Consider the following 27,780-nt stretch of genomic DNA (forward strand, 5'->3'; position numbering starts at 1 on the left):
TTCGGAAGCTCTCCGCATCCCCACTCGGAGGCGGCGCCATATGACCCAGAAAAGAAGAAAAAAATAGCCAGCTTACGTAGTAGATAGAATTGACCAGATGGAGGAAAGAATCAGTAACATCGAATAGAAATCTGGAAATGACACTAAAGGAAGAACGAAGAGACTTCAGACTTAAAAGAAATGAAAGAACTCTGTAAGAACTTTCTAACTCCATCAGAAAGAGCAATATAAGAATAATGGACAGACCAGAAGGAGAAGAAAGAGAGAAGGAAGGAACAGAGAGTATATTCAAACAAAAAGATGATAAGAACGTCCCAAACTTGTGGAAAGAACTGGATCCTCGAATCCAAGAAGCAAACAGAACACCTAATTACCTCAATTCCAACAGGCCTTCTCCAAGTCACATTGTATTGAAGCTGCCAAAAATTAACGGCAAAGAAAGAGTCCCCAAGGCAGTCAGGGAAAAGAAGACGGTAACTTACAACGGAAAGCCCATTTGATTATCATCAGAATTTTCATCAGAAACTCTACAAGAAGGGAGTGGAACCAAATACTCAAACTATTGAAAGAGAGAAATTATGAGTCAAGAATAATATATCCAGCAAAGATACCCTTTAGATGTGAAGGAGGAATAAAGACATACAGAAGCTGAGGGAATTTTCTAACACATGACCTGCACTACAAGAAATACTGAAGGCGGCTATTCGACCAGCATCAATAGGGATAATTTGTGGCAAAAAAAAAACAAAAAAGGAAGGAGAGTAAAGGCCTGAAACAGAATATGGGAATGGAGGAAGTAAGCATGCTGAAGAAAATGGAATACTCTAAATATCAAACTTTCTTTTACATAAACTTAATGGTAACCACTCAAAAAAATCCGGAACTGAAATATGTAACGTAATACAAGAAGAAACAGACGGGGAAATCACAAAGAAATAACAGACAACAAAAAGACAAAGAAACAATAGAGACATAGTCTTACCAGAACACTAAAGACAGAATGATATGAAATCCTCACATATCAATAATCACCCTAAACATATATGGACTGAACTCACAAATAAAAAGGCACAGAGTAGCAGACTGGATCAAAAAACTAAACCATATATCTCAGCTACAAGGACAAACATAGACTAAGTGAAAGTGAAAGGTGGAAACTGACACTCCAAGCAAATGGTATCCAGAGAAAATCAGGTGTATCCATATGATATCAGATGAAACAGACTTCAGGGTGAAAAGGTAACGAGACAGACATGGACATTTCATAATGGTAAAGGGGACTATACAACAAGAAAACATAACAGTCATCAATATTAATACCCCCAATCAGGGAGAACCAAAATATATCAAGCATCTACGCACAGAACGAAAGGGAGAAATGCCCAAAACACAATTATAGTAGGGAACCTAAATACATCATTGACAGCTATGGATAGATCGTCCAAACAGAAAATAAATAATGAAATAACAGCCCTAAATGACACACTAGATGAAATGGACATAATTGACATTTATAGAGCACTTCATCCTAAAACATCAGACTATATATTTTTTTCTAGTGTACATAAAACATTCTCAAGGATACACCATCTATTGGGACACAAAATCAGCCTCAGCAAATTTAAGAAGACTGAAATCATACCAAGCATATTCTCTGATCACAAAGCTTTCAAATTGGATATCAACTGCAAAAAGAAAGCAGGAAAAACCATAAATATGTGGAGATTAAACAACACACTTTTAAAGACGAACTGGCCAAAGAAGAAATACGAGGAGAGATCAAGATGTACATAGAAACAAATGAGAATGAAAATACATCCCACCAAACTTTTGGGATACAGCAAAAGCAGTTTTAAGAGGGAAATTTATATCACTACAGGCCTATCTCAAGAAACAAGAAAAATCCCAAATAAATAACCTCACATTGCACCTTAAAGAACTAGAAAAAGAAGAACAAATGAAACCCAAGATCAGCAGTGGAAAGGAAATAATAAAAATCAGAGCAGAACTAAATGAAATAGAGAACAAAAAGACAATAGAAAAACTTAATGTGACAACAAACTGGTTATTTGAAAAGATTAATAAACTTGACAAAGCCTTGTCTAGACTCACTAAGATAAAAAGAGAAAAGACTAATAAACAAAATCAGAAATGAAAACGGGGAAGTTATAACAGATGACACAAAACTACAAAGAATCATCCAAGAATACTATGAAGGACTATATGCCACAAAATCCAATAACCTACAAGAAATGGACAAGTTCTTAGAAACATATAGCCTCCCTAGGCTGAACCATGAAGAACTGGAAAATCTAAACATACCGATCACCAATAAGGAAATTGAATCAGTCATCCAAAACCTTCCCAAAAGCAAAACTCCGGGACCAGGTGGCTTCACTAGTGAATTCTACCAAAACTTCAAAGAGGATCTAATACCTGTACTACGCAAACTGTTTCAAAAAATTGAAGAGAAAATACTCCCTAACTCATTTTATGAGGCCAACATTACCCTGAAACCAAAACCTGGTAAGGATAACACAAAAAAACGAAACTAAAGAACAATATCTCTGATGAATACGGATGTAAAAATCCTAAACAAAATTCTAGCAAATCAAATGCAGCGATACATGAAAAAGATTATTCATCACAACCAATGCCAGGGGCACAAGGATGGTTCAACACACGCAAATCCATTAATGTGATACATCACATAAACAAAATATAGGACAAAAATCATATGATTATATCAATTGATGCAGAAAATGCGTTTGACAAAAAACAACATCCATTTATGATTAAAACAATAAAATAGGTATAGAAGGAAAATACCTTAACATAGTAAAGGCCATATACGACAAACTCTCAGCTAATATCATAATTCACAGTAAAAAACAGAAGCCCTTTGCTCTACGTTCAGGAACACGACAGAGATGTCCCCTATCACCACTGCTTTTCAACATAGTATTGGAAGTCCTCGCCAGCGCAATCAGGCAAGACAAAGGAATAAAAGGCATCCAAATAGGGACTGAATCAGTTAAATTGTCACTCTTTGCAAATGACATGATGCTATATATAGAAAACCCTAAAGACTGCACCAAAAAGCTATTAGAAACAATAAACGAATATACTAAAGTTGCAGGCTACAAAGCCAATGTACTAAAGTCCTTTGCATTCCTATATACTAACACTGAAATCTCAGGAAAAGAAATAAAAAAAGCAATTTCTTCTGTAATTGCAACAAAAAGAAAATACCTAGGAATGAACTTTACCAAAAATGTAAAAGACTTATATGCTAAAAACTATAAGACATTTTTATTTTAAAAGAAACTGAAGACGACACCAAGAAATGGAAAGACATTCCGTGTTCATGGATTGGGAGAATCAACATAGTTAAAATGGCCATATTACCCAAAGCAATATAAAGATTTAATGCAATCCCCATCAAAATCCCAATGGCATTTTTTAAAGAAATAGAACAAAAAATCATCAGATTTGTTTGGAACAACAAAAGACCCTGAATAGCCAGAGCAATCTTAAGAAAAAAGAATAATACTGGAGGTATCACACTCCCTGACTTTAGCTTGTACTACAGGGCTACAATAATCAAAAGAGCATGGTATTGGCAGAAAAACAGACACACAGACCAATGGAATAGAATTGAGAACACAGAAATAAAACCACATGAATATGGACAGATAATTTTTGACAAAGAAGCAAAAACCATACAATGGAGAGAAAGACAGCCTCTTCAATATATGGTGCTGGGAGAATTGGAAAGCCATGTGCAAAAGAATGAAACTGGACTGCTGTCACCATGTACCAAAATTAATTCAAAATGGATCAAAGACTTAAGCGGAAGACCTGAAACAATAAACTGCATAGAAGAACGTACTAAACTTACGGACCTTGGGTTCAAAGAGTATTTTATGAATTTGACTCCAAAAGCAAGGGAAGTAAAAGCTAAAATAAATGAATGGGACTGTATCAAACGTAAAAGCTTCTGCAGAGAAAAAAAAAAAAAACATCGACAAAAAGGCAACCAACTGAATGGGAGAAGATTTTTGCAAATAGCAAAAGATAATATGCAAAATATACAAGAATTCATGCAACTCAACAACAAAAAAACAAACAACCTAAATGAAAAATGGGCAGAGGACCTGAAGAGACATTTCTGCAAAGAGGACAAGCAAATGGCAAATAGACATAAGAAAAAATGCTCAACATCACTGATCATCAGAGAAATGTAAATAAAAACCACTGTGAGATATCACCTCAGCCCAGTCAGAATGGCTATCATCAACAAGACAAATAGTAACAAGTGTTGGAGAGGCTGTGGAGAAAAAGGAACTCTCATACACTGTTGGTGGGAACGCAGACTGGTGCAGCCACTTTGGAAGGCAGTGTGGAGGTTCCTCAAAAAATTACGACTAGAATTACCATATGACCCAGCAATCCCTCTCCTGGGTATCTACCCAAACCATCTGAAAACATTTATACATAAACACACGTGTGCTCCAATGTTCATTGCAACTTTGTTTACAGTGGCCAAGACATGGAAGCAACCAAAATGTCCTTCGATAGATGAATGGATAAAGAAGTTGTGGTATATATACACAATGGAATACTATTTGGCTATAACAAATGATGAAATAGTACCATTTGTGACAACATGGATGGATCTTGAGAATATAATGCTAAGCGAGATAAGTCAGACAGAAAAAGCAGAGAACTATATAATTTCACTGATATGTGGTATATAAACCAAAAACAACAAAAGAACAAGACCAACAAATGAGAAAAACTCATAGACACAGACAATAGTTTAGTGGTTACCAGAGGGTAAGGGGGTGGGGGGTGGTGGATGAGGGTAAAGGGGATCAATATATGGTGATGGAAAGAGAACTGACTCTGGGTGGTGCACACACAATGTGATTTATAGATATTGTAATACAGAATTGTACACCTGAAATCTATGTAACTTTACTAACAATTGTCACCCCAATAAACTTGAATTTAAAAAAAAAAATGGGCAGAGGATCTGAATAGACATTTCTTCAAAGAGGACATAGATGGCCAATAGACATATGATTAAGATCACCAATCATAAGGAACATGCAAATTAAAACCACAGTGAGGTATATCACATCATAACTGTCAGGAGGGCTATCATCAATGAATCAAGTGTTGGTGAGAATGTGGAGAAAAGGGAAATCTAATGCACTGTTGAAAATTGGTGTAGCCATATAGAAAACAGTATTGATTTATGCTCAAAAAAATTAAAACTATAACTACCATATGACCTAGCAATCCCACTTCTGGGTATTTATCTGAAGAAATCCAAAACACTAATTTGAAAAGCTATATTTACCCCTATGTTCAGTATGTATAATAGCTAACTAAGATACGGAAGCAACCTAAGTGTTCACTGATACATGAATAGATAATGAAGATGTGGAACATAAATACAGTAGACTACTACTCAGACATAAAAAGGAATGAAATCTTGCCATTTTTGACAATATGGATGAACTCTGAGGATATTAAGCTAAGTGAAGTACGTCAGACAGAGAAAGACGCTATGATTTCACTTATATGTGGAATCTAAAAAAATAAACTCACAGATACTGATAACAAATTGATAGTTGCCAGGGGCATTAAGGGGATGGGTGAAAAAGGTGAAGGGATTAAGAAGTACATATTGGGGACGGACGGGTGGCTCAGTTGGTTAGAGCGCAAGCTCTGGGCAACTAGGCTGCCTGTTCAAAACCCACATGGGACAGCGAGCTGCACCCTCAGCAACTAGAATGAAGACAATGAGCTGCCGCTCAGCTCCCAGGTGGCCAGACGGCTCAGTTGGTTGGAGCGCATCCTCTCAACCACAAGGTTGCCAGTTCGACTCCCGCAAGGGATGGTGGGCTGCGCCCCCTGCAACTAACAATGGCAACTGGACCTGGAGCTGAGCTGCACCCTCCAAAACTAAGATTCAAAGGACAACAACTTGACTTGGAAAAAAAACAAAGTCCTGTTTGCCTCCCCCAACAAAAAACCTTAAAAAAAAAAAAAATCAGCTATGATTTATTTCTTGTTTCAGTTTCCTTACAGTGCAGCACAAAACTAAAGATACTCGCTAGACTCTACTTTTTCCCAAATAATAGTTGTTTTTCATCCACATATAATTTGATAGCAATTTCTTCAATGGTGAGTCTCTACTATGTCTGAAGCATACACAACTCAGTTTTCATATAAATACCTTTCTTTTGTATGCTATTTCATAGGTTTTCATAGTATTTACATTGTACAGTTCATGTGGAAGAAGTATAAGCATTCAGACATACTGTAAATAGTCTACTAGACATAAGCATTTAATCCACTGTGGGTAAGTCATGGAGTCCATTAAATTGAGGTTAACTAAGAGATTTCAACTATTGCTTCTCCCCTCTGTTCTTCCTAAATATATTGGTCACACTTCAAGACTTTACAACATGCCTTTAGCGACACAGTAAAAACTGTCCTATTCAATTCATTGGTGCCAGTGATTGGTTATTCAATGGAAAACAGCAGTTATGCTTAGCTTCCGTTCATGTCATAGAACTTCATGAATTCCTAAATGACCACCCATCTTTACCATATTTTCTCTAACAGTTCTTAAATGTATTTGGTCACCTTGAGGCACTCTAAAACTTTTATTTTAATATTAAGAATGACATTTCTTCTGAACACTTTTGCGGCATGCCTAACACTATTATTTGCAAGATTTTTGTCAGCCATTACATTCAAAACCATTCATTAAAAATCTTATAAAAGTATTCCCTATCTTAACTTCAAAACTGGAACTACACATAGTTTGGCAGAAAAAGTGGAAAAGTCAACTCAACTCTTTACCTTTTAAAGAGGATCTATAGTAAGGTATTACCTTCCTCCAAGAAATCTTCCCTAACCATGTCTCCTCAAGACTGTATTATGTTATCAGAGACTCTATCTTACTCACCTATGTATCTCCCTCTGGTTCCCAGCATATTTATTCAATAAACAATTTTTGGAACAATGACTCTCTTAAATTTTACTCTTACTTGACTACTTTGTATCATTTAGCAATGTTAATTACATTTGACGTTCAACTTTTATCCCTTCATGAAGTTTCCTTTATCAGGCACTTTCCTGGTATTCCTCCTACTCCTCTGTAACCATTCCTTTGATTCTCTGTAACTGCTTCTCGATAGACTTTTAGAGCACTTCTGTCCTTCCTCAAAAATGTGACCCAAGATATTGTACCGGCCATTCTTCTGGTGCAATCCCATTATTGTTGAACTCACCTATTCAAATTATTTCAACTACCATCACAAACAACAGTGAGAGCCAAGACCTCACTCCTATACATCTAGTTGCCTATTAGACATTTGCACCTGGATATTCCAGAGGTACTTGTGGTGGGCAGCCTCTAAAATAACCCCCTGTGAATCTTGCCTCCTGGAATTCATGCCCTTGTGTAGTTCCCTCTCATACTAAATACAGTTTATCTGCATTAACAGATAGACTATTACAAAAATGAGTTTGACTTCTGAGGTCAACTCACAAAAGTTAGTATGACTTCTATCTTCCTCTCCATGATCACTTGCTCTGGGTAACACCTGATGCCTCAAACATCCATATGGAGGGGTCCACCTCACTTCCTGGTGAGGAAGTGAGGCCTCCTACCAACAACCAGCACTCATGTGCCCAGCATGTGAGTCACCTTGCAAGTGGATCCATATCAACTCCAGTAAGGAGCCCTTGCTTTAGTAGCAGACATCTCGACTGCAACCTCATTAGAAACTTTGAACCATAACCACCCAGCTAAGTTGCTCCCAGATTCCTGATCACAGTAAAGAGATAATAAATGTTTAGCAGGACTGTCCAGAAGTACTTTCTGCAATAATTAAATGTTCTATGTCCAATACAATAGCCACTAGCTACATGTAGCTACTGAACATTTAAATGTGGTTGATGTGCCTGAGAAGCTAGTTTTTCAATTGTATTTTACCAATTTAAATTAAATAGTCACATGTCTTGTGGCTACTGTGTTGGATAGTGCAAGTTTATTTATTGTTTTGGAATAATGTATTGTACAGTAATAGATAATTAATATAAGGCCTGACAATTAAGTCCAATAACTTGCTATTGTGCGCTCACACTCACAGCACTGTACAAACAGCTCGGTAAGGTTTCATAACCTTGGTATAACGGTGTCTCACACCTGTGTTCGTGTCAACGTGTGGCAGTGTCTTGCTGAGTGGCGTTCATTATTGTTGTGGTGTTTTTGTGTGCCGTTGCGAGAATGTCTGAGCTTGAATTAGAGCAACAAATTAACTTTAAATTTCTTGTTAAACTTGGCAAGAATGGAAGTGAAATCAGGGACATGTTTGTACAAATTTATGCGGATAATGCCATGAAGAAACTGGCAGTGTACAAAAGGATTAAATGGTTTTCTGAGGGGCGAGTACGTATTTCTGATGAAGAGAGATCAGGGTGGCCAGTAACGAGCAGAATTGACAAAAACATTGCAAATATTCGTCAAATTTTGCATCAAAATCGTCGGTTGTGAGAAGCACAGCAGACCAAGTAAACATCAATAGAGAAACAGGAAAACCTTAACTGAAAATCTTTGCGTGAGAAAGGTGTGTGTAAAAAATGGTCACGAAGGACCTCTACGATGAACAAAAGCAAAGGAGAGTCGAAGTTTGCCAAGACCTTTTGGAGAGGCAAGACGATGTTTGGGGCCCTGTTATCAGTGGTGATGAAACATGGGTGTACCAATACAACCCTGAAACAAAGCGTTAAAGTGCAGAATGGAAGTCAGCCAATTCTCCACAACCAAAGAAAGTTCCGTCAGTTCAAATCAAGAGTCAAAACAATGTTGTTAATCTTTTTTGATATCAGAGGGATTATTCATTATGAATTTGTTCCAACTGGACAGTTAACCAAGTTTACTATTTGGAAGTGCTGAAAAGGCTGCATGAAAAAGTTAGACGACCTGAACTTTTCACCAACAATTCACGTCTCTTACATCACGACAATGCACCAGCTCACACAGCACTGTCTGTGAAGGAGTTTTTAGCCAGTAAACAAATCACTGTATTGGAACACCCTCCCTACTCACCTGATCTGGTCCCCAATGACTTCTTTCTTTACCCAAAGATAAAGGAAATATCGAAAGGAAGACATTTTGATGATATTCAGGACATTAAGGGTAATATGACAACAGCTCTGATGGCCATTCCAGAAAGAGTTCCAAAATTGCTCTCAAGAGTGGACCAGGCACTGGTGTTGATGCATAGCTTCCCAAGGGGAGTACTTTGAAGGTAAACGCAGTGATATTCAGCAATGAGGTATGTAGCATTTTTTTTAGGATGGATTTGTGAACTTAATTGTCAGACCTTGTATAGTACCTTAAACTGTGTCCCTTACTATATATTCTATTCTATTCTATGTTTTTCATCTAGTCAGTCAACCAAGCAGAAATAACAAAACTAAACCTTGCCTACTCCCTTTCATGTTCCTTTCCTCCATGTGACTATTCCCCTTAGTGAATGGCACCAACACCAAACTTGCAGACCAAAAAGGCTTTCACTTTTACCACATACCCTTTTCATACTACTGGTATTCTTCATATCTTCTTAATAGCTCTGTTTGTCTTTTCTATTTTAAATTAATACAACAAACTGTATTGTTATACCTTCAGTTCAGGCCTTCATCATTTTTCATCTGGTTTATTAAAAACTGTCTCCTTACTGGTATCTCTGCTTCTAAAACTGTTTCTCAAGACTAATCCATTATTCACACTGCTACCGAATGATCTTTCTATAACATAACACTGATCTTATTACCCCTGTAACTAAAGGCCTTCAGTGGCTCTCCACAATCCAGAAGATATAACTCTAAAAACATAACATAACCTGGTGCCTCTTATTACTGCAGCTTTACCAATTGTTGCGCCCATCATCAACCTCCATGCTCTAGTCACACTGAACTGTATGTACGCCTAGAAAACGTGCGTTATCTCACCCCTGTGCCTTTGTTCATATTGCTACTCCTACCTGAAATGTTCTTCTATCCCTCACCTGTCTGGTAACTACATCCCATCTTTCAGGATGCAACAGAAATAAATATTCATCTCCTCTGTTTTAATCTATCCAAAAAGTAGATAGATTCTTGACTCTTTTGAATCTCCACTGTACCCTGTGCATTCAACTGCCTACATGTTTGTCTCCCTCTATTAGACTAGAAGTCCCTAAAAAGGCAGAAACAGTACCTGATTATACTGTCTATATCTAGCAGTACAGCATAATGTTTGAGTGTACAGGCTTGGGAAGTCAGAAAAACTCAGACTAAATAAAATCCCAGTTTTACCACTCAATAGGCATGCTACTTAAAATTTGTAACCTTCTGTTTCTTCACCTTAAAATGGAGATTACATAATAAAACCCATTACATCAGAGTCATTGTGAGAATTAAGTAAAATAATATGTATAAAATGTTAACATGCCTACTACATAACTTTTACTCAATAAATGAATTTTGAATGGAGAGATTAATGGTTGGGTTACCACCTCCTAGGTAGGTAAAGAAAGGATGAGAAAGGACAAAAAGAAAGGTATCATCTTTGAAATAACTTTTTTGTTAGGCTAAAGAAAAATAAGCAATCCAGGAAGTGTATTGGGTATCTACCATGTGGTCAGGGAATAGCAAAAGGAATCAACCAGATATAAATAAAAGGTTAAGGAAGAGCAGAAGTTCTAGATGGGATCAGATAGAGTTTAGAAGCCTGGTGATGACAATGAAGGTAAAGAGTACATGCAAAAAGGTATGGGGGAGAAGGAGAAGAAGGTAAGAGAGAAAAACAGTAATCTGAACGTAGAATCCTTCTAAGACAGACGTAAGATCTACAAGGTCGGACAATTAAGTTCGTGAACTCATCCTAGAAAAAGTGCTACACACCTCATTGCTGAATATCACTATGGTCACCTTTGAAGTCCTCCCCTTGGGAAGCTATGCACTGATGCGAGGGCGTAGTCCACCCTTAAAGGCAATTTTGGACTCTTTTTCTGGAATGGCCATCAGAGCTGTCGTCATGTTACTTTTGATATCCTGAATGTCATCAAAATGTCTTCCTCTCAATATTTCCTTTATCTTCAGGTAAAGAAATAAGTCATTGGGGGCCAGGTCAGGTGAGTAGGGAGGGTGTTCCATACAGTTATTTGTTTAATGGCTAAAACCTCCTTCACAGACAGTGCTGTGAGCTGGTGCATTGTCGTGATGCAAGAGCCATGAATTTTTGGCGAAAAGTTTAGGTCGTCTAACTTTTTCACGCACCCTTTTCAGTACTTCCAAATAGTAAACTTGGTTAACTGTCCAGTTGGTACAAATTCATAATCAATAATCCCTCTGATATCAGAACAGGCTAGCAACATCGTAGCAGTCAGACCTCATAGTCATACTGATAGATAACTCCAGGATAAATTATATTACATTGCAAAATTTGGACATTTTTGATTAATAAAATACATTGGACCATTTTTTAAATAATAAATTGGACCTTTTAATAATAATAAAAGCTTAAGGGTTACATGTTAATTTTGTTTTACATTCTACCCTTTGCCTTTAGTGCCTAAGATAATGTAGGGCTCATAAGACAATTAGGCAAAACAAAAAATTACATTTCCTATTAAAGTGCTTTGGATGTTCTCTGGAACACAGTTTAGAAATTGTTTCTGTAATTTACATTAAAAGACAAGAAACAAAATAACCTTTTTTGACTGAATCTTCTAATTTCAATTTTATACTTTGTATTTGGATTCTAACTTCACAGAAATGATAGCCACCCAAACTTCTGGGCAATAGCAAATACAATGAACCACAGGTCAAAAGACCCGGATTTTAGACCTGGTTCCAGAAATGTACTAGCTGGGGGAATATTGGACTAGTCAATGAATGTCTCGGAATGTAAGTTTTTCTCACCTGTAAAATGGGAATAACATCTGCCTTACAGTATTGTTGTATGTATTAAATATTCCTGTAAAGTACCTAGAATAATGCTCAATAAATAAATGGAAGCTGTTTATTATTGCTACTAAATGAAGAAATAGTTGCAAAAGTATAGTAAATGTGAATGTAAATTACTATTAGTATACAAATAAATATATAAAAGTGACAATAATTTCATTTGTCAGATGTGACAAGACAAGTGAATTATACTGTTTGTGCAATAACCTCATTTTAAAATATGGAAATACAAACATGGGCAAATATTTCTGTAATAACCAGATTATTTATGGACTGTGAATTGGTTACTGACTTCCTCATTATTTCCAATCTGACTTTTTAAATTCATCAACCCTCAAAGATAACACAACATTCTCCTGACTAGTCATATCAATAATAGTAAACTTTTCAAATTGAATAAGCCAAGGTTTCCTTATTGCTAATAGTGTGAAGAAGAAATGCCAGCTAAAATGAGACACAGTAAATATTTACACAAAATTAACAGAACTTTACCCCACAAGGAGGCTGCAAGCATGGGAAAAAGTAGCTTTCCAGAACTCAGCATAGCGGATGTCTGTAGCGCTCCCTAAGGGCTATAAAGACTCTGTATCTGTAAAGATGCCTCAAAAGGCATTGCCTTGTTGCCTGCAGCCTCTTTGTACATCTTAAACCTAGTAAAATTCTCAAATTATAATTCTCTAGTCTTTTTCTACCTAGAAACAGTAGTTATTCAATAAAAGATTTAGTCTGTGGGCTTCTTTTTTAAACCAACTACTCTGGGGTTACCAAGAAAATGCAAGAAAACAATTTATAGCTAAAAGGGTTAGGTTTAAAAATAACACACTTAAATATCTCTTAAGCAAATTTTCTTTCCAATGCTATGGCATAAAAAGTGGCTAGACTAAAATAATTCACGCCACAGAATTTCAGTAACAGAAAAGAATCATTTACAAAGAAGAAATGAAGATTAAGGGCAACAATGTTTTATGGCGCAGAAGATGAATCTAGAACTAGAATAAAAGGCATAATTACTTATTTCCTTAAGTGGTAGAAAACATACACTAAATGATAAAGAAGGGAAGATCACTACCATAACAAGAAATCTTTAAAAAGAAAATACTATGTCCATTGCCACTTAACCAAACAGACTCTTGCTAAGAAAAAAATTAAATCCAATTTGCTTAAATCACTTATACTTCACAAAAGACCTGGTCATCTACTATTGAAATCATTCATTTGTTGCCTTTCCTTCCTCTTACATACTCAATATAACAAATTTTGAGTCACTTTCTTACTGCTTTGTGTTGCCTAAAGCACCAAAAAACAAAAATCAAAAACCACAAAACCTATATTAGATGGGCCTTAAACTTTTAAGAACTTTAGAATAGTTAAAACAGAAAATGACTTATAGATATGTACATATCTAAAGCAATGAATAAGAAACCAAATCACAATGTAGCCATTCTTTTGGAGGAAATGAAGCAAAATCCCTTGTCAGAAATCTGGAAAAGGGAATAGGTAAATAAATGATGAATAGAAAGAAAAAAAAAAAACATAGTTATGAAATTAAAATGTGAAGACAACACTTTAATGGTGTTGTTGAAGACAAAAACCACTTTCTGAGTTTCATTCAAATGATTCAAAAGATCAACTGACTAACCCACTTGAGCCAATTTCAGTATAAGCAGGCCTAAAACCAGGATGCCAAAAGAAAATGGGCGCTGGAGTCATAATTCCAACTCTTCTGTTTAGGAACTATGTGACCTTGAGCAAGTTAGTGAATGTTGTAAAACTTGATTTTTCTGTTTTAAAATAGGGTCAACAATATTTAACTTACACAGCTGAGATTTAAAAAGATTAACGCACAGAAAGTACTTAGGACAGTGCCCAGCACTGTAGTATGCACTCGGTAAATATAAAGTCCTTTATCACATCTAAATTTCTTCGTAAGATGAAGCTTCATCTGTTTTAAAATAATTTTCACCTACATTCACCTTGCCACCTTTCTGAAATATAAAATATTAGAGCAACAAGTTATCATGATTTAAGCACTATCCTGCTAATCAAACTACTGTAGTTTCCAGAATCCTCCTCTGATCAAAGCATCACTGTATCACTGGATGCACAAATTGGTTTAATGGATTGCTACCTTCAAAGAGGTAGCTAATGAGTACAGCGGTTCTCCTTCAAGTAGTGACTAAAGCAATGCCTAATCAACAAAATGTGATTTCTTCTATTCAAAAGCAACGAACATCTAAAGTTTCTTAAATTTCAACTTACATCACATCCTTTTCATTTTAGTTTAGGTAACTCACCAAAATATAATGAAAAGAAAAAAGAACACAAAAAAGAATAGTACTCATATGTGATAGGAAGTAACATTCATTTCTTTTAATTTGAAGAAGATAAATTTAATCATTAATTATGATTTCATACCACTATTTCCCCAAAATACACATGACTTCTCACCTTAATCTTCAGCCCTAATCAATGAATATCACTCTTACAGGAAAATTTCTTAATTCTTAAATATAAATCAGCAGATAGCAAGAGCTCAAAATAACTTTGCCAACACAACAACTTACACAGAACAGATTTAATATTTATTGAATAAGTGAATTAAAAAACGAACTAATGTTGTAAGACAGAACTGGACAAATTCTGAGTGATTAAAGGCAGATTTAAAAGTTGATTGCTAATCCTGAAAATCTTACCAATTCTGCAACTAGAGATGTTATTGTTTCACAGTCTGAATTGAAATAACTGCCTCTCTTAAGTCTATTCTTCACTTCCAAACGTATATCAATTCTAAAAACAGCTTATTAATTGAGAATCTAAAGATAAGGATATTATCAGGAAAAAAAGTCACAGCAGCAGCAGTCCATTGAATTCAACTGATTTCACATGCATCGATCAAAGCTTTTAGAAAACACTTTCTGAGGTTTCACCCCTACCCAGCTTACTATAATTCTCGGACCTCTTTGTGCTACGTTTTAAACATTTTCTTTATTGTTCCCCCCACTGTGCGTATTCTTATTCCCCTTTTTACAGATGCGAAAAACTCCTGCTGTTAGAAAGGTACATCTGCCTATGGCTCTCAGGTAGTAAGGAACAGAACAAGTCTAACACAACAAAACCCAGACTCTTTTCTTTACATCATCCTCATTCAGTTCCTTTCCACTGCTCCTCCCTTACAAAGGCTAAAAACTAAAAATATATAAAATTAAGAGCTGAAATAATTTTTCCTTTAAAAGTTATTTTTAGAAATCTCTGACAAAGAGAATAGTCTCAAAATGAATTTTTCCAGTAGAGTGAAAATATAATTACTACTAGTATTTATCCATATAATATTTTACTTAATTCCTATCTTTGGAAACAGAATTGTACCTTGTATCCCATTAAGCAATAATTGCATGGTGGAAGCTTCTTTTTTTGTTTTTTTAACTATTCCCATCCAGGAAACACACCCAATTTACCTTTAAATACTGTCTTGAGAATTCTGATCCTGTAGAGCTTCTGGGTAAATAGAGTAACTAGAAACCACAAACCTTTCTCCAAATTGTGCAACTAACAAATGCAACTAAAATGCACACAAAATACAAGTATATTATTCTGACAAAAGTATGACAAACTATTATTTCTGAAAATGAACATTTTTTTTCAATCGTGATACAACAGAAAAATAACATGAACAACGGCAAGTCACAAAGTTACACTCCATGGAAAAAAAAATTATTTACATTTTAAACAAACCTAAATTGTTCCAAGCAACTAAAGCCAAAATCAACTGAATGCCAAGAAAAACTCAAATTAAGTAAAAATTTTATTTACAAAGCCAATTATAGCCATTTTTTTCTACTGCAGTTACATGGATTCTGAAATGAGGTTAACAACACAACTTAAGAAAACTAAAACTATGCGGGTATCTAGAAAGACTACTTTAGTGCCTCTACACACAGTGAAAGAAGCCAGTTAAGAAAACAAAATTAGATTGTAGCACCCTATCAAATTATTTTCATGTTATATACAATAATTTATTCACCAGCCTGTATAAATCCTCTTTGATCACCTCATTGTCACCCTACCAATCTACAATCTCTGAAGAAGGGATTATTCTATTTAATTTGCTTCCCACTGTTGATTACGTAACACCTTCCTCCCCAAAGAATGTTCTGTGAAACTGATGATCCTACATCCATAATGAAATGCATATTACTCCCCATAACCATCGAAATGGAAAATAAACTTACTGTGTTATACTGTATGCTAGTAAAATCTGTGAAGTCTGGTGTCAAAATGGAGGCTTTAGTGAACTAACCTGAGCATCTGAAAAGTGGTTTCAATTATTTCTAATCTAAAATTAGACAGACTCATTTCCTTACTTTTATATCATTCTAGGGATCTCCTCAAAGATTTGATAGAGCCTCTCTATGCACAGCAAATAGCATAGGTGAATACAGGATTTTCACAAACAATTCTGATGTTCTTCTCCACAGTCAATAACATCACTGACTGGGAACTCCCAGAAGACTTAGAGCCATTAAGGGCTGGGATTCCTTTCAAATGGCATCATTTCAACAGAAGCTCAGTGAGAAATGAAACCTCCTGCAAATCAAATGTTGCAGTATTATTTTTTCCCAGAGGCTCATTACCTGCTTCTCCACAGACACATGAGAAAAGGAGATGCTGGAAAAACAAATGACATTCTGCTGTAAGCCTCCTCTGAAAAGACTCAAAATGAAACAAGTTTCTGGCTGGCTGCCAATTCTAGGTACACTCCATAAACATCCTCTCCTACTTGACACCTATCAGTCCATAGTGCCGTTACCTCAAACTATTAGACAGTAAGAATTTACTAAAAGAAGTCATACTTTCACACCTTACCTTTCAGAGACAGTGAAATATTCATGGGTAAAATTATGATATCCATAAACTGCTTCAAGATAATCCAGTGGAGAAGTAGAGCAAGGAAACAGATAAACCAAGATTGTCCATGAAATGATAATTTACTAAAGCTTATGATGGGAACATAGGGGTTCATCATACTATTCTCTGTACTTTTATATGTGCTTGAAATATTCCATTAAAAAAAAAACCCTCATAGATTTAAAACAACCCATTTAGCAAGCATTTATTGAGCACTTCCCGTGGTAGGTAGCTATATTACTACTCCTAATTATTCACTCTCCCTTTATTTCCTTAAGAGGATTTTACAGCCTTACCTGTTATCATGTGACTTTCAATACCACTTATGGGAGGACTATACGTCCCCAGACCAGTGACAATGAGCTTGACTATATACAACTTACTTTGGCCAATGACATGTGTGAGCTGATGTAACATATATCATGACTGAGTAGAAGCTTTAAGAGTCATCGCATATTTGCATTAGTTTTCCTGCTCTTTCCCTCTGCCTCAATAATGGCATATGCCAAACAGGGGCTGCTGGTTCAGCCAGGATTCCAAAAATGCTGCAGCCAGTCCACAGCTGGAATACACCAGTTTTGTGAGCCACTGAAATTTGAAGGTAGCATAATCTAGCAAAAGCTGATATATACCTACCATGGGATAGGTACAGAGAATATTAAAATAAGCTGGTCTATTTATAAGAATGTACCATTTTTTTTTAACTATGGTTACCTCTGAGTAGACAGTTTGAGGAACAGTGGATGTGTAGGGATAGGGATAATATCAGAAAGAGACCTTATTTATACCATTATATATTATTTGAATTTTCTTGTGTATTTTTTTTTAACCTGAACATTATCATCTAGGTAGCTGGACAATTTTGGTTACTCTTTTTCTTATGGTATTTAGTATTAAAAAAGAATAAAATATAATAAAGCAAATAATAATTACTTAAAAGTGATTAAGAATTATCCTGCTTCCCTTGAGGAACTCAAAAATTAGTTGACAATTTAGCTTTAAAAAGCCTCTTCCCCAAAAACATTCATTGTTAATTTTTTAAAGGGATAAAGGCTTAATGCAAAACAAAACAAAAAAAAGAGTATGACATATGCAATTCTATGAGTTTATTCATCTTCAGGTTTCAGCAAAGCAAATACAGGGTTTTGTACATGGGTGGTACAGCTACTGATCTCAAAGAAAATTCTCTCAATTACATTATTTCAGTATGCTTTGTTAAACTGGTGAAAAAGCTTGCTCTAGATGTTAAGTTTTGTGAATAAGGCTCAGTTTAACGAGTACTACTACAGACAAGGTATCTACTCTACTAAGTCAGCCTACGTAGGGTAAAATTATAAAGAAACGTTAGAAGAAAAAAGGAAAAAATTCTAACCATGACTCTTGCAGTGATTAAACACGTGAATGACTATAGAAGTCAAGCTCCATAGAGTTAAGACTACTACATGAACATATTTTTACTTAAATTTGAGCAATATTTTAACATAGCAGTATCTTGCAAATATGATTAGAAACGTATCTGTACTTTTCAGACTAGCATCTCAAAGCACTTTATAAACACTAACACTCGTATCACCTGAGAGATATATATTATACAACATTATAGTCATCTATCTTTCTACAAAATATTCAAACACCTCTTCAGCAGTACTTGCTCTGAAATCTTGCCCAGACAGCCAATACAACAGGAAATAAGCCGACAGTGCATGTGCCCCCAACAATCTCGGGACAGATCAGACCTTCACCCACAAGAACCACTTCCTGAGCAAACCACAGAGACTGTATGGGGCAAACCACAACATATCAGCTTGTGTCTGGAACACAGGCAGATAACTTATCTAAAATCTATGGAAGCATATGTCTGTCTAAGCACCTTCACAAGATTTACTGTATGTTTTTAAGTGTATTTTGGGGACTTGTTACTCTTCTGAGCAAGATTAGCCACCTTCTGCATTACAAGATCAATTTCACACAGAATTTCTCCGCCAATGAAGTCTCCAGTTTTTCAACAATAATCTACGCTTTCTGAATCCACAGAACTACAAAATCCTCTTTGATGTCTTGTGTGTGAGTGTAAAATCAGCACTTTAATATAAAATTTAACCAAAACTGAAGCCTCAGAGCAATACCTTTAAACGACAATAGGCTTTATAAAATCAAAAGAAAAAGCAGCGTGACAAGTAGGTAATTGTAAGCATTTACTAAACATATAGATTTTCTTATATATTTCCAGTTTCTTCATGAATTGGTATTCACAGTCCCAAGACAGGAAATCTAATTTTTCACTGGCCATTAGATTTGCATATCTCTCAACACTGGGAAGTCACGCAGACCTGTCATGTGACTATGATCTTAAAAGCCAAAATATAGCATTTAAATCAGTAAAAGATTTTGTTTTGGTATTAATCTAAACTGTCAGATGCACTGGTGCATGTTAATTCAACAAGGTAAACTTAGTGCATTTCTCCTTTTATTAAAAGTCAGTAACATATGCTTATGCAATTTAGACAAGGCCTCTGAACTTCAGCAGCATCATGTATTTATTACCTCTGCAGAAGCAAACAGCTGAAAATTATTTTAGGCACTTAGCTTCATGGGCTTTTCTTAGAAGCTATGTTAGAAGCTAACATAAGTTAGAAGCTGTCTTACATATTCCTTTCATCTATAGCTACCTTGGTAATCTAGATATTCTAAGTTGAAAAAAAGTAAAATGCCCTAAATTTGGCATGTCCCCCCAAATTCTAAACTTTAAAGAAACAATCACTAGCAAAATACAAAACTACGAAGACATCTAATTAAATAATTTTAAATTAAGTTAGTATCAATTAAATAGGTCTAAAATTCACGATTTCTATATTATTATTTTATAATTTAAATACGGACTTCTTCCTTCTGTATTTGTCTATTAGTAACAATCTTATAAATTCAGTAGCAAGAAAGTAAAATGTTATTTCAATTTTAACAATAGTGCACTTTACTGGAAAAATACTGCTAAGCATTGCAAGTCTATTTCTTTCCACTAATATGTCGGAATAACAAAAAAATAAGGTAAAACAAACAAAATGGGGGGAAATGTCATATAACTTAAAGTAACACTGAAAAACCACCGCCAAAAAAAAAAAAGTAACAACCTCCAGATGTATCTCACCACACTGTAACAGATACTTACTCTAAAGCTAAAATTACATCTCTTCATTTACTTGTTAAATTCAGAGATGTTTTATCTTTCTTCTGGTTGATTTTCAACCAAGGATGGCCTCTGACACTTATTATTTCTGTTTGCTACCCTTTTGTCACATAATTGATAATACTTGTTACATTAGGGGCACTCATATTTGAAAGAATTACTTTGTAAAAGAAGACTTTTATAACATAACTGCTTAATTAGTCAATTTGGTAATTATGCTGTTTGTATAAATTTGTTTATTATTTAATTTGATTGTGACACGTCCCACATCCTTTCTAAAAACTAAGATAAAAGGGAATTAAAATGATCTTGAGAATCTTTTTACTTGTAATTTTGGGCTATGCTTGGAGAAAACTGAAGACCCTGTGAATTACAATAAAACTAAACTTGGAATTTGTTGTTCTAGAATATGGATAAAGATAAAATACAGAGTATCAACATTTTGTACTAGAAGAGCATGTACAGGAAAAAAAACATTTTGTATTAGGAGAGCAACTCCGAAAAAGCTAATAAAATATTAAAATGAAAAGAATGATTTTTTAGACAATGAATCAACAGAAAACGTACAACTTGGCTAATGAAAGAATAAGGGTTGGGGGAGGGAAAGAGTGGTGGACCATTTAGAGTCATATAAACAGAAAATGGGGGGAGAGCATTATTTAGCCTTGTACAGCAAATATATCCAAGAAATAAGACAACTTAATATTTTGAGCTAAAGCTCAGGAAAACTTTCTGACTACAAGATCTACCATATTTTTGTTCAGTTTCCTGAGGAAGTGATGAGTATCTATCTACTCTAGAGATGCTTAAAATTAGAATGGATAAGGTACTAGAAAGCATCCTGTAAGATATCCCACTCTGACCTGCTCAGACTGGAAAGTTACTTAAGGAAAGTAGGACAGAAAAAAATAATATAGAGAGAAAGACAACAATTTAAAGTGAAAAACTAGGAAACCTGAGAGCCAGAAAATCTAGGTTAAAATCTTCGGTCTGTTCTTTCCAGTTTTATAAACTTGACTTAAACTCTATGAGTTGCCTAGAGTGTAAATGATGATCTGCCCGATGCTGAGTCGAAAACATTGTAAATGCTCAAGAATTACACTACCATAGGATATCATCAGTATATACATGCGGGTGTTTTACTCAAAAGGAGACAAAATATTTATAATTTTGATGATTTTAAAATTTCAGTTTAAATGTCACCATTTTGAAGACTTTGTTAAAAGGGAAATGAAACTTTAAAACATCATCAAAGCCAAGTTTTAACACGTGAGGCCACATTAAGTTAAACTCCCAGTTCCCTAAAATGTGGCATGGTCAATTTCTAGGAGATAAGAAATTATACAAGAAACATTTCTAGTAACTTTGTCAGACAAACATAATGTAAAAGAGTTCCTCCAATTACCTCCTGAAAAACCATTAAAATATCCTGCTGTTTCTGTGAGGTTAAGTATCACAAGTATCACTTGATAGGCAAGTCATACCCTTTTCTAAATGGCTTTTAGAAGAGGCAACCACGTGTGTTTATGCAAGATTTTCCAACTGTTTTCCTTGAAATTACAAAGCTCCACAGAAAAATATGTATAATCCACCACTTATGGGTTCCATCAATGTGTGCCTCAAATTTCATTTTTTAAACTGGAAATTCAAACTTAGTTTTAAAAAAATCCTACATGTTAATTTAATGTTCTATACTACATTTTAACAATTGGAAACCACCAAAGTGTTAAGCGGTATTGCCAGGTTAACATATTTTTACATTGATTCAAATAAAGCTTCTCTTTCATCCCATGAATAAATATGAACGTCTTATAAATGTGCCACTTATCAAGAAGACCACAGCTCTGTATTTTTTGACAAATTTACTTCAGACTATGCATTTTTCTTATGTAAAACCGAATAAATGAATGTACTATTGCATACTTGTACTGACCTAGAAGACAACATAACTGTGATACTGATTTCCGATTTCAACTTTGTATTTATCAAATGACTGACTTTACAAGTAAATATTACAAATAATTTCACCTTGTAGATGATTTAAGCAACCTTGAAAATAGCACATATACAGGAGTTTTTTATTTTGTTTTTTAATCAAAAGCATTATATGGCAATATTGGCAGAAAAAGTATCTTGAATGAAAATGCTAATTACTGGCTATATGCCAGTAATAATAAGTCACACATTGCCACATTCACTTTTAAAGTTTACTTAAACAAGCTTAAAGCTGTGCTAATAAGATGCCAATATATCAAAAACCTTTGTTTATGTATAGATCAAAACAAGAAAATCTGTTAAGTTCTAGACAAAAGTCCTTTTCTTTCAAGGAAGACCCTTGCAACAAAATCCTACCTGTACTGTCCCTGAAAATTCGTTGTTCTAGAATCTAGCCTGAAATCACTTACTGAGTCCAGTCATTCTCTTCTACTTCTCAGAAGTAATTCCAATTGCCATAGATTCCCCTAAATTCTCAGGGACAAAAAAGACATCTTGGAAGATTGGAAACAATTAAGATATATTTTAGGACTGAATGCGGTGATCAATGCAAACTGAAAGCATCAATCAGATATTTCTACCCCTTTTTAAATGCTGATTCTAAAAGTTGAAAACTATACTCTCCAGGTCACAGAAGTTACAAAGCAAGAGACTGGAAGGTAGTCATAAGTTACTTAGATTTTTTTTTAAGCTGTTCAGACGTACTACATAAAAACAGTAGCTACTATGAACATAGTTTGGGTTTTAAATTGATGGCTATGTCTTTTAAAAAGGGGGTGGGAGGTTTGGGGAGTAGAAGATGAAGAGGAAGAAAAGAGAGTAAATAAATGTGTTAATTTAGCTGCAAAATAATAACAGGATGTAACAGAGTTCTGAGTATCCAAAGTGACCAATCAGAGGCTAAACATCGCTGAATTCCATCCCAGTCCCAGAAGTCCCTAACACAAAAATGAAACTTTCTTATCTTGTTCAGCCATGTGTCCGGCCACAAGCCACAAACTGCAAAACAACAACGCCCAAAATGATCCAGTTTGATTTCAGCCAAGGAGAGACAGACTCTGTAGTCAGCAGCACCACAATGAAAGAACTAATTAATACAGCTGGCCTGGTGGATATGCACACTCTACAAAACAAAGCCAGACCACATACAGTACTTCAAACTTGAAAGGATCTTTAAAAAGCTACACTAACACTGTAAATTTGCCAACAGCTCTAGAATCAGCAAGATATACCTACAGTACATTGGAGTTAGTGAGAGAAGAGGACGAGGTAGGCAGAGCTGAGAAGCTAGGAACTACCCAAGTTTGTTAAGGCATGCTGACACAGCAGTAACACTAAAACAGTATTTCACCCCAACATACTTGTATATTCAAATCAGGGACAACTCTCCTAAAGAGCAAATAGATTCTTGATATATAAGGAATAAGAACCATTTAAAGAAAAAGTAACGGTCACATAAGAACAATTCTTGTCAAATAAACAAAAAACTGTTAGTAAATTTCTAAGGAACAGGTAATGTCTCAGCAGTACCTATTAAAGGTTGTTTTTTCTTTTAAAAAATATGTAAAATCAGGCAGCACCTGAACCAATTCTAGGATATTAATACCCAAACCAATTTGCAGATTCATCTTAGAATCCTAATCTTTTAATCCTTTGACCCAAGCACAGTGCCTGGCAAAGAACAGGCATTCATTAAGTGCATGCTTATTGTATGTTTATATCTTATCCAAGTTATAAAGAGGACAAAAATCCCAAGATTTTATTTCCAAGATAATGGAAAGAGGAAGAAAATCTTTGAGAAGCAAAGAGGAAGAAAGGTCATTACTTGGGGGCTTGTAGGTGATTTTCGTGCACAATGAGTTGGTGACCCTAAGTTCTGTTTCTACAAAATTGAACACCCCTATTACCACAATGAAAACTACCAACATTACATTAGTTCCTAATAAGACATATTATTTACAGGCTCAAGAGAGTGGAAGAGAACTGAATGAACACGGATAACAATTACCCACACACCCGTGAAAGTGATTTCTCAGAAGCAAAATACCCTGAAAGGAAAAGGAATGAAGACACCTAGAAAAAAATCAAGATAAGCATTGTTACTACTCATGTTAAGCGTAAAAAAAGTTGAAAATTATTTCACTGAAAACCAAAACATATTTTTTAAAATATTCAAATAAATATAAGTAGTTTAAATATTTAATGATATCTTTTAGGTAAACATTCACGTGACACTAGAAAGCATCAACAGGAAGAGGAAGTTCTGTTTCTGGAGTAGCTGTTATGGTATGATAATGGAATTTGACCCTTTTAAAGTCAACAAATGAGTCTTACAATTAGGTGAAACTTATTAGAAAATTCAGTTATTTTCTGCAGGAGCACTATTGTTGCACTTTTCATCAAAGTGCTTTCTTTGACCCCCTAATTCAGTTATTTGATCTTCTTTTTTTTTAAATGATAATAGTTTAAAGGATGACTAAAAAACAACAAAAAAAAACAAGCTGAAATCTGGGACAAGGACACAATGTCATAATTAAATTGAGAAAAAAATGTAATAAAAGAATTAATACGTTTTTATCACTTAATCTAAAATTCAGAAGAACAATTATTAAGAACGAGGGAACTCCACTTAAATCACAAAGAGCTAGCTCAATTCACCAACCACCACTAGGCAAAATAGGTAAGTATACAAAGGCCTCACAGAACTCAACAAATCCACCTGCCATGCTTGTACTATTATTACATGTATGATTCGCTTAGGGTTTGCATCCCTTAAATATAAATGTTTCTGGAAGATGAAATACTAAAAATGCAATAATTAAAATCAAGTCCCATGATTCCCCACCCCCCTTTTTAAGCTTCTTCATATTGCGCCTGGCAAGAGCCTGTGATTTACTGGTAACTTCAACATTCTGGAAATTTATTAGATAATAAACACTATGCATGTCAATACTTAAAAGAGATCAAGTTCATAAATCATCATACAGCAGCCTCAGAATGAAGTTCACAAACAGAAATTCCTAGAGAATCACAGGAGTAAAACTAAACTGATGATGCACCAATACCCAGCCAAATTCGGGCACTGACCTTCACCCAAAATGACCTACCTCTGGTTCCAAGATAAGTACAGAGTCCTAATCCATTACGGAAAGCCACATCACGATTTTACCTACCTCTTTTCTGAGAACCTGAAGTGAAGTTTCTCTCCAGAAAAACACACATTTTCAAATTCAATAAAACAAGTAACTTGGCAGCAATCCTAAACTAATTGTAAAGCTCCTAAACAACGCTCTCTCCTTTGCCTGTCAACTGCACTTAGTCAAACGCAATCACTGACTCTTGCTAGGTTGGGCCAAATCCAGGGAGGCCAAATCCAGGGGGAGCTTCATACAAACCTGTCGGTGATAGTTGACTGTGTGCCACTCATTGGGGCCCTTGGCGAGAGGTCTTCCTTTTATCCAAGTTGCATTTTACAGTAACACCTACACCCCACCCCCACTGCTGTGGTATCAGGCCCAACTCCGTAAGGGACAAAAAAGTCCAACTCAAAACTCCATTCAGTCATCTAGAACGTCCGACTGGAAAGGGTCAAGAAAGGGGGATGTGGATTGGAGCAAAACAAGTTATCTCCCAAAACAAACCTAGAAAGCCTGCCAGAAGGCAAGTTTCTAGAGCTAGAGACCAATCTTCGAGAAGACACAGGGAGAAAACTTCGTCACGGAGGGAAGTAGGCGAGCCGTAGGGAAGGTGGCCCGGGGAATCCCTCCAGGGATAGGGCGGGATCAGCTCGGGACTGGCTGTCGGATCCTCCTACGAAGTGTCCGGGGCCTGCAAGTCCCCGCCGCCGCAGAGCCGGGCCCTCTCGTCTATCTGGGGCTGCCGGCCGCCTGTGGCCGCAGCCTCTGCCGCGTCTCGGGCCGCTCCGCGCCAGGCACTCGCGGCTCCATGTCCCCGGGCCCGGAGACCCCTCTCGTCTTCCTCGCCGCCCCCACCAGATTCTGGGAGCTAGGACGAGCAGGAATGCGGAGGATTGGGAGTCCCGCAGCCAGAAGTGACAGGAGCCTGGCCTCTCAGTGCCGCGGGCTGTTCCCCATCCCTCGGAGGCCCAGACTCTTCCGCTGTCTGCAGAGGCGGCAGTTCTTCCCCGTCGAGCCGGTAGGCGGCGATTCCCGCGAGAGACGGGAGGTTCCCGTCCAGTCCGGCCTGGAAGCACCAGCCCCGGGCGACGGCGGAGCCGGCAGCGGTGACTCGCGGAGCCGGGCCAGCTCACCAGCGCCCAGGGCACTCCCGGGAGCGCGCGCGTTGGGCGGAGGAGGCCTCCCGCAGCGGTGGGGGCGGGGGGGAAGGGTGGGTAAGCTAAGAGGCAGTTGCCGGTGCGTGCAAAGGTTCCGGTTCCGGTTCTGTCTTCTCGCCCGCGTCCAGTAAGAGCGAGTTCGGCCCCCCCCCCGCCTACTTTTTTTGGCCTCCTCCGCTCTGACTTTGGGGATCCGCCTCGCCTCACCCGGGATCCCTCCGCCGCTCCGGGCCTCCGCGTCTTGGTTGCACTGCGGCTCCCCCTGGCGCGGACGCCTCCGCCGGAGTCTTGTTTGGGGGAGCGAAAAAGTTCTCGGGGTGCGGAGGGAGGTGGGAATCCTCCGACCCAAGAGCTCCTCCCACCAGCCCACCGTCGACCCCAGGCCCCCGGTAATGCTGGAGACCTGTACTTTGGAGTCTAGCTTTATTTTAACCAGAGATCGTCAAAGAGCACTCTCCCAAATACTGAGAATTTCAGGATGAGGCTCTTTGGAAATTACCCGCCCTCTTGTCCTAAAAACTTTTATTCCTTAAGGGAATGTACTTGTTCTCCTTACTTTCCTCATTACTGTAACACGTACAGAGTGCTTTTAACCCTTGGAAGCGACTTCACATGGAAGTGCCCGAAGGCTTTGGCCTTTGCCGGCTCACCTGGGGCACCAGCTGCCCTCACTTCCTGACGAGGGCCGGGGCGCCCAAGTCCTTCCCCAAGAGGGTTGGAGGAGTGAGTGATGTGTGCAGGGCTGAGGAGAAAGAAAGGTGGGAACTGGAGTAAAGACTTCCTGGTAAAAGGACTGCTTCTGCTTCGGCAAAATGAAATGCATTATTTGCCAAATTGGGAAAGCATGGTGCTTTCCACAGCGACTTAACAAGCTTGCTGTGGAAAGAAATGGGAGTAGAAAAGAGAGTATATTTACCAAGTAAATAGTGATACGGTTCTTGAAGAGTTCCCCAACTTTTTCCTTTTATTTTTCCCGTAGCGGGTAGAGTTAGATATCCATCTAGTTTTGTGATTCCATAATTAGGTATTGTAGTGATTTAAATACCACATACAACATAGTTCCTTAATTCCACCTGCTAATATCTGAAATGACTATCCTTTTATCCAAATGCTTTCAGACTTTTGAGATTAAACCTGTATTGATGGGCTCGGGACCTCAACCTTTTTGTGGAAATCAGAGGCCATGTAAATCTAGTAAACAGTGGGTGTGGAGAGGGGAAACAATTACTTCTTAACAATGCTGTTTCTAAAAAGTCAATCCCCAGCAGTTCATGAAAGGATCATTATCCCTGAATAGATGTATGAGCTAAGACTGACGTTAGAAGGGTAAAAAAAGGAAAAGATAAACAGAGGCCAAAGAAAA

The 27,780-nt window shown here is 36.7% G+C and overlaps 1 protein-coding gene across 1 annotated transcript in view; it reads right to left on the reverse strand.

Moving 5' to 3' along the window:
- Positions 1–25,643, reverse strand: part of ARHGEF12 (Rho guanine nucleotide exchange factor 12) — a 181,538-nt gene extending 155,895 nt beyond the window's left edge. Inside the window, 1 exon segment of the mRNA XM_033102250.1 lies at positions 25,519–25,643. Within this exon segment, the coding sequence (XP_032958141.1) occupies positions 25,519–25,550 (32 nt within the window). The 5' untranslated portion in view covers positions 25,551–25,643.
- Between the last annotated feature and the right edge of the window lie 2,137 nt (positions 25,644–27,780).

This window comes from Rhinolophus ferrumequinum, unplaced genomic scaffold (genome assembly GCF_004115265.2).
Source record: "Rhinolophus ferrumequinum isolate MPI-CBG mRhiFer1 unplaced genomic scaffold, mRhiFer1_v1.p scaffold_58_arrow_ctg1_1, whole genome shotgun sequence".
Taxonomy (NCBI): Eukaryota; Metazoa; Chordata; class Mammalia; order Chiroptera; family Rhinolophidae; genus Rhinolophus; species Rhinolophus ferrumequinum.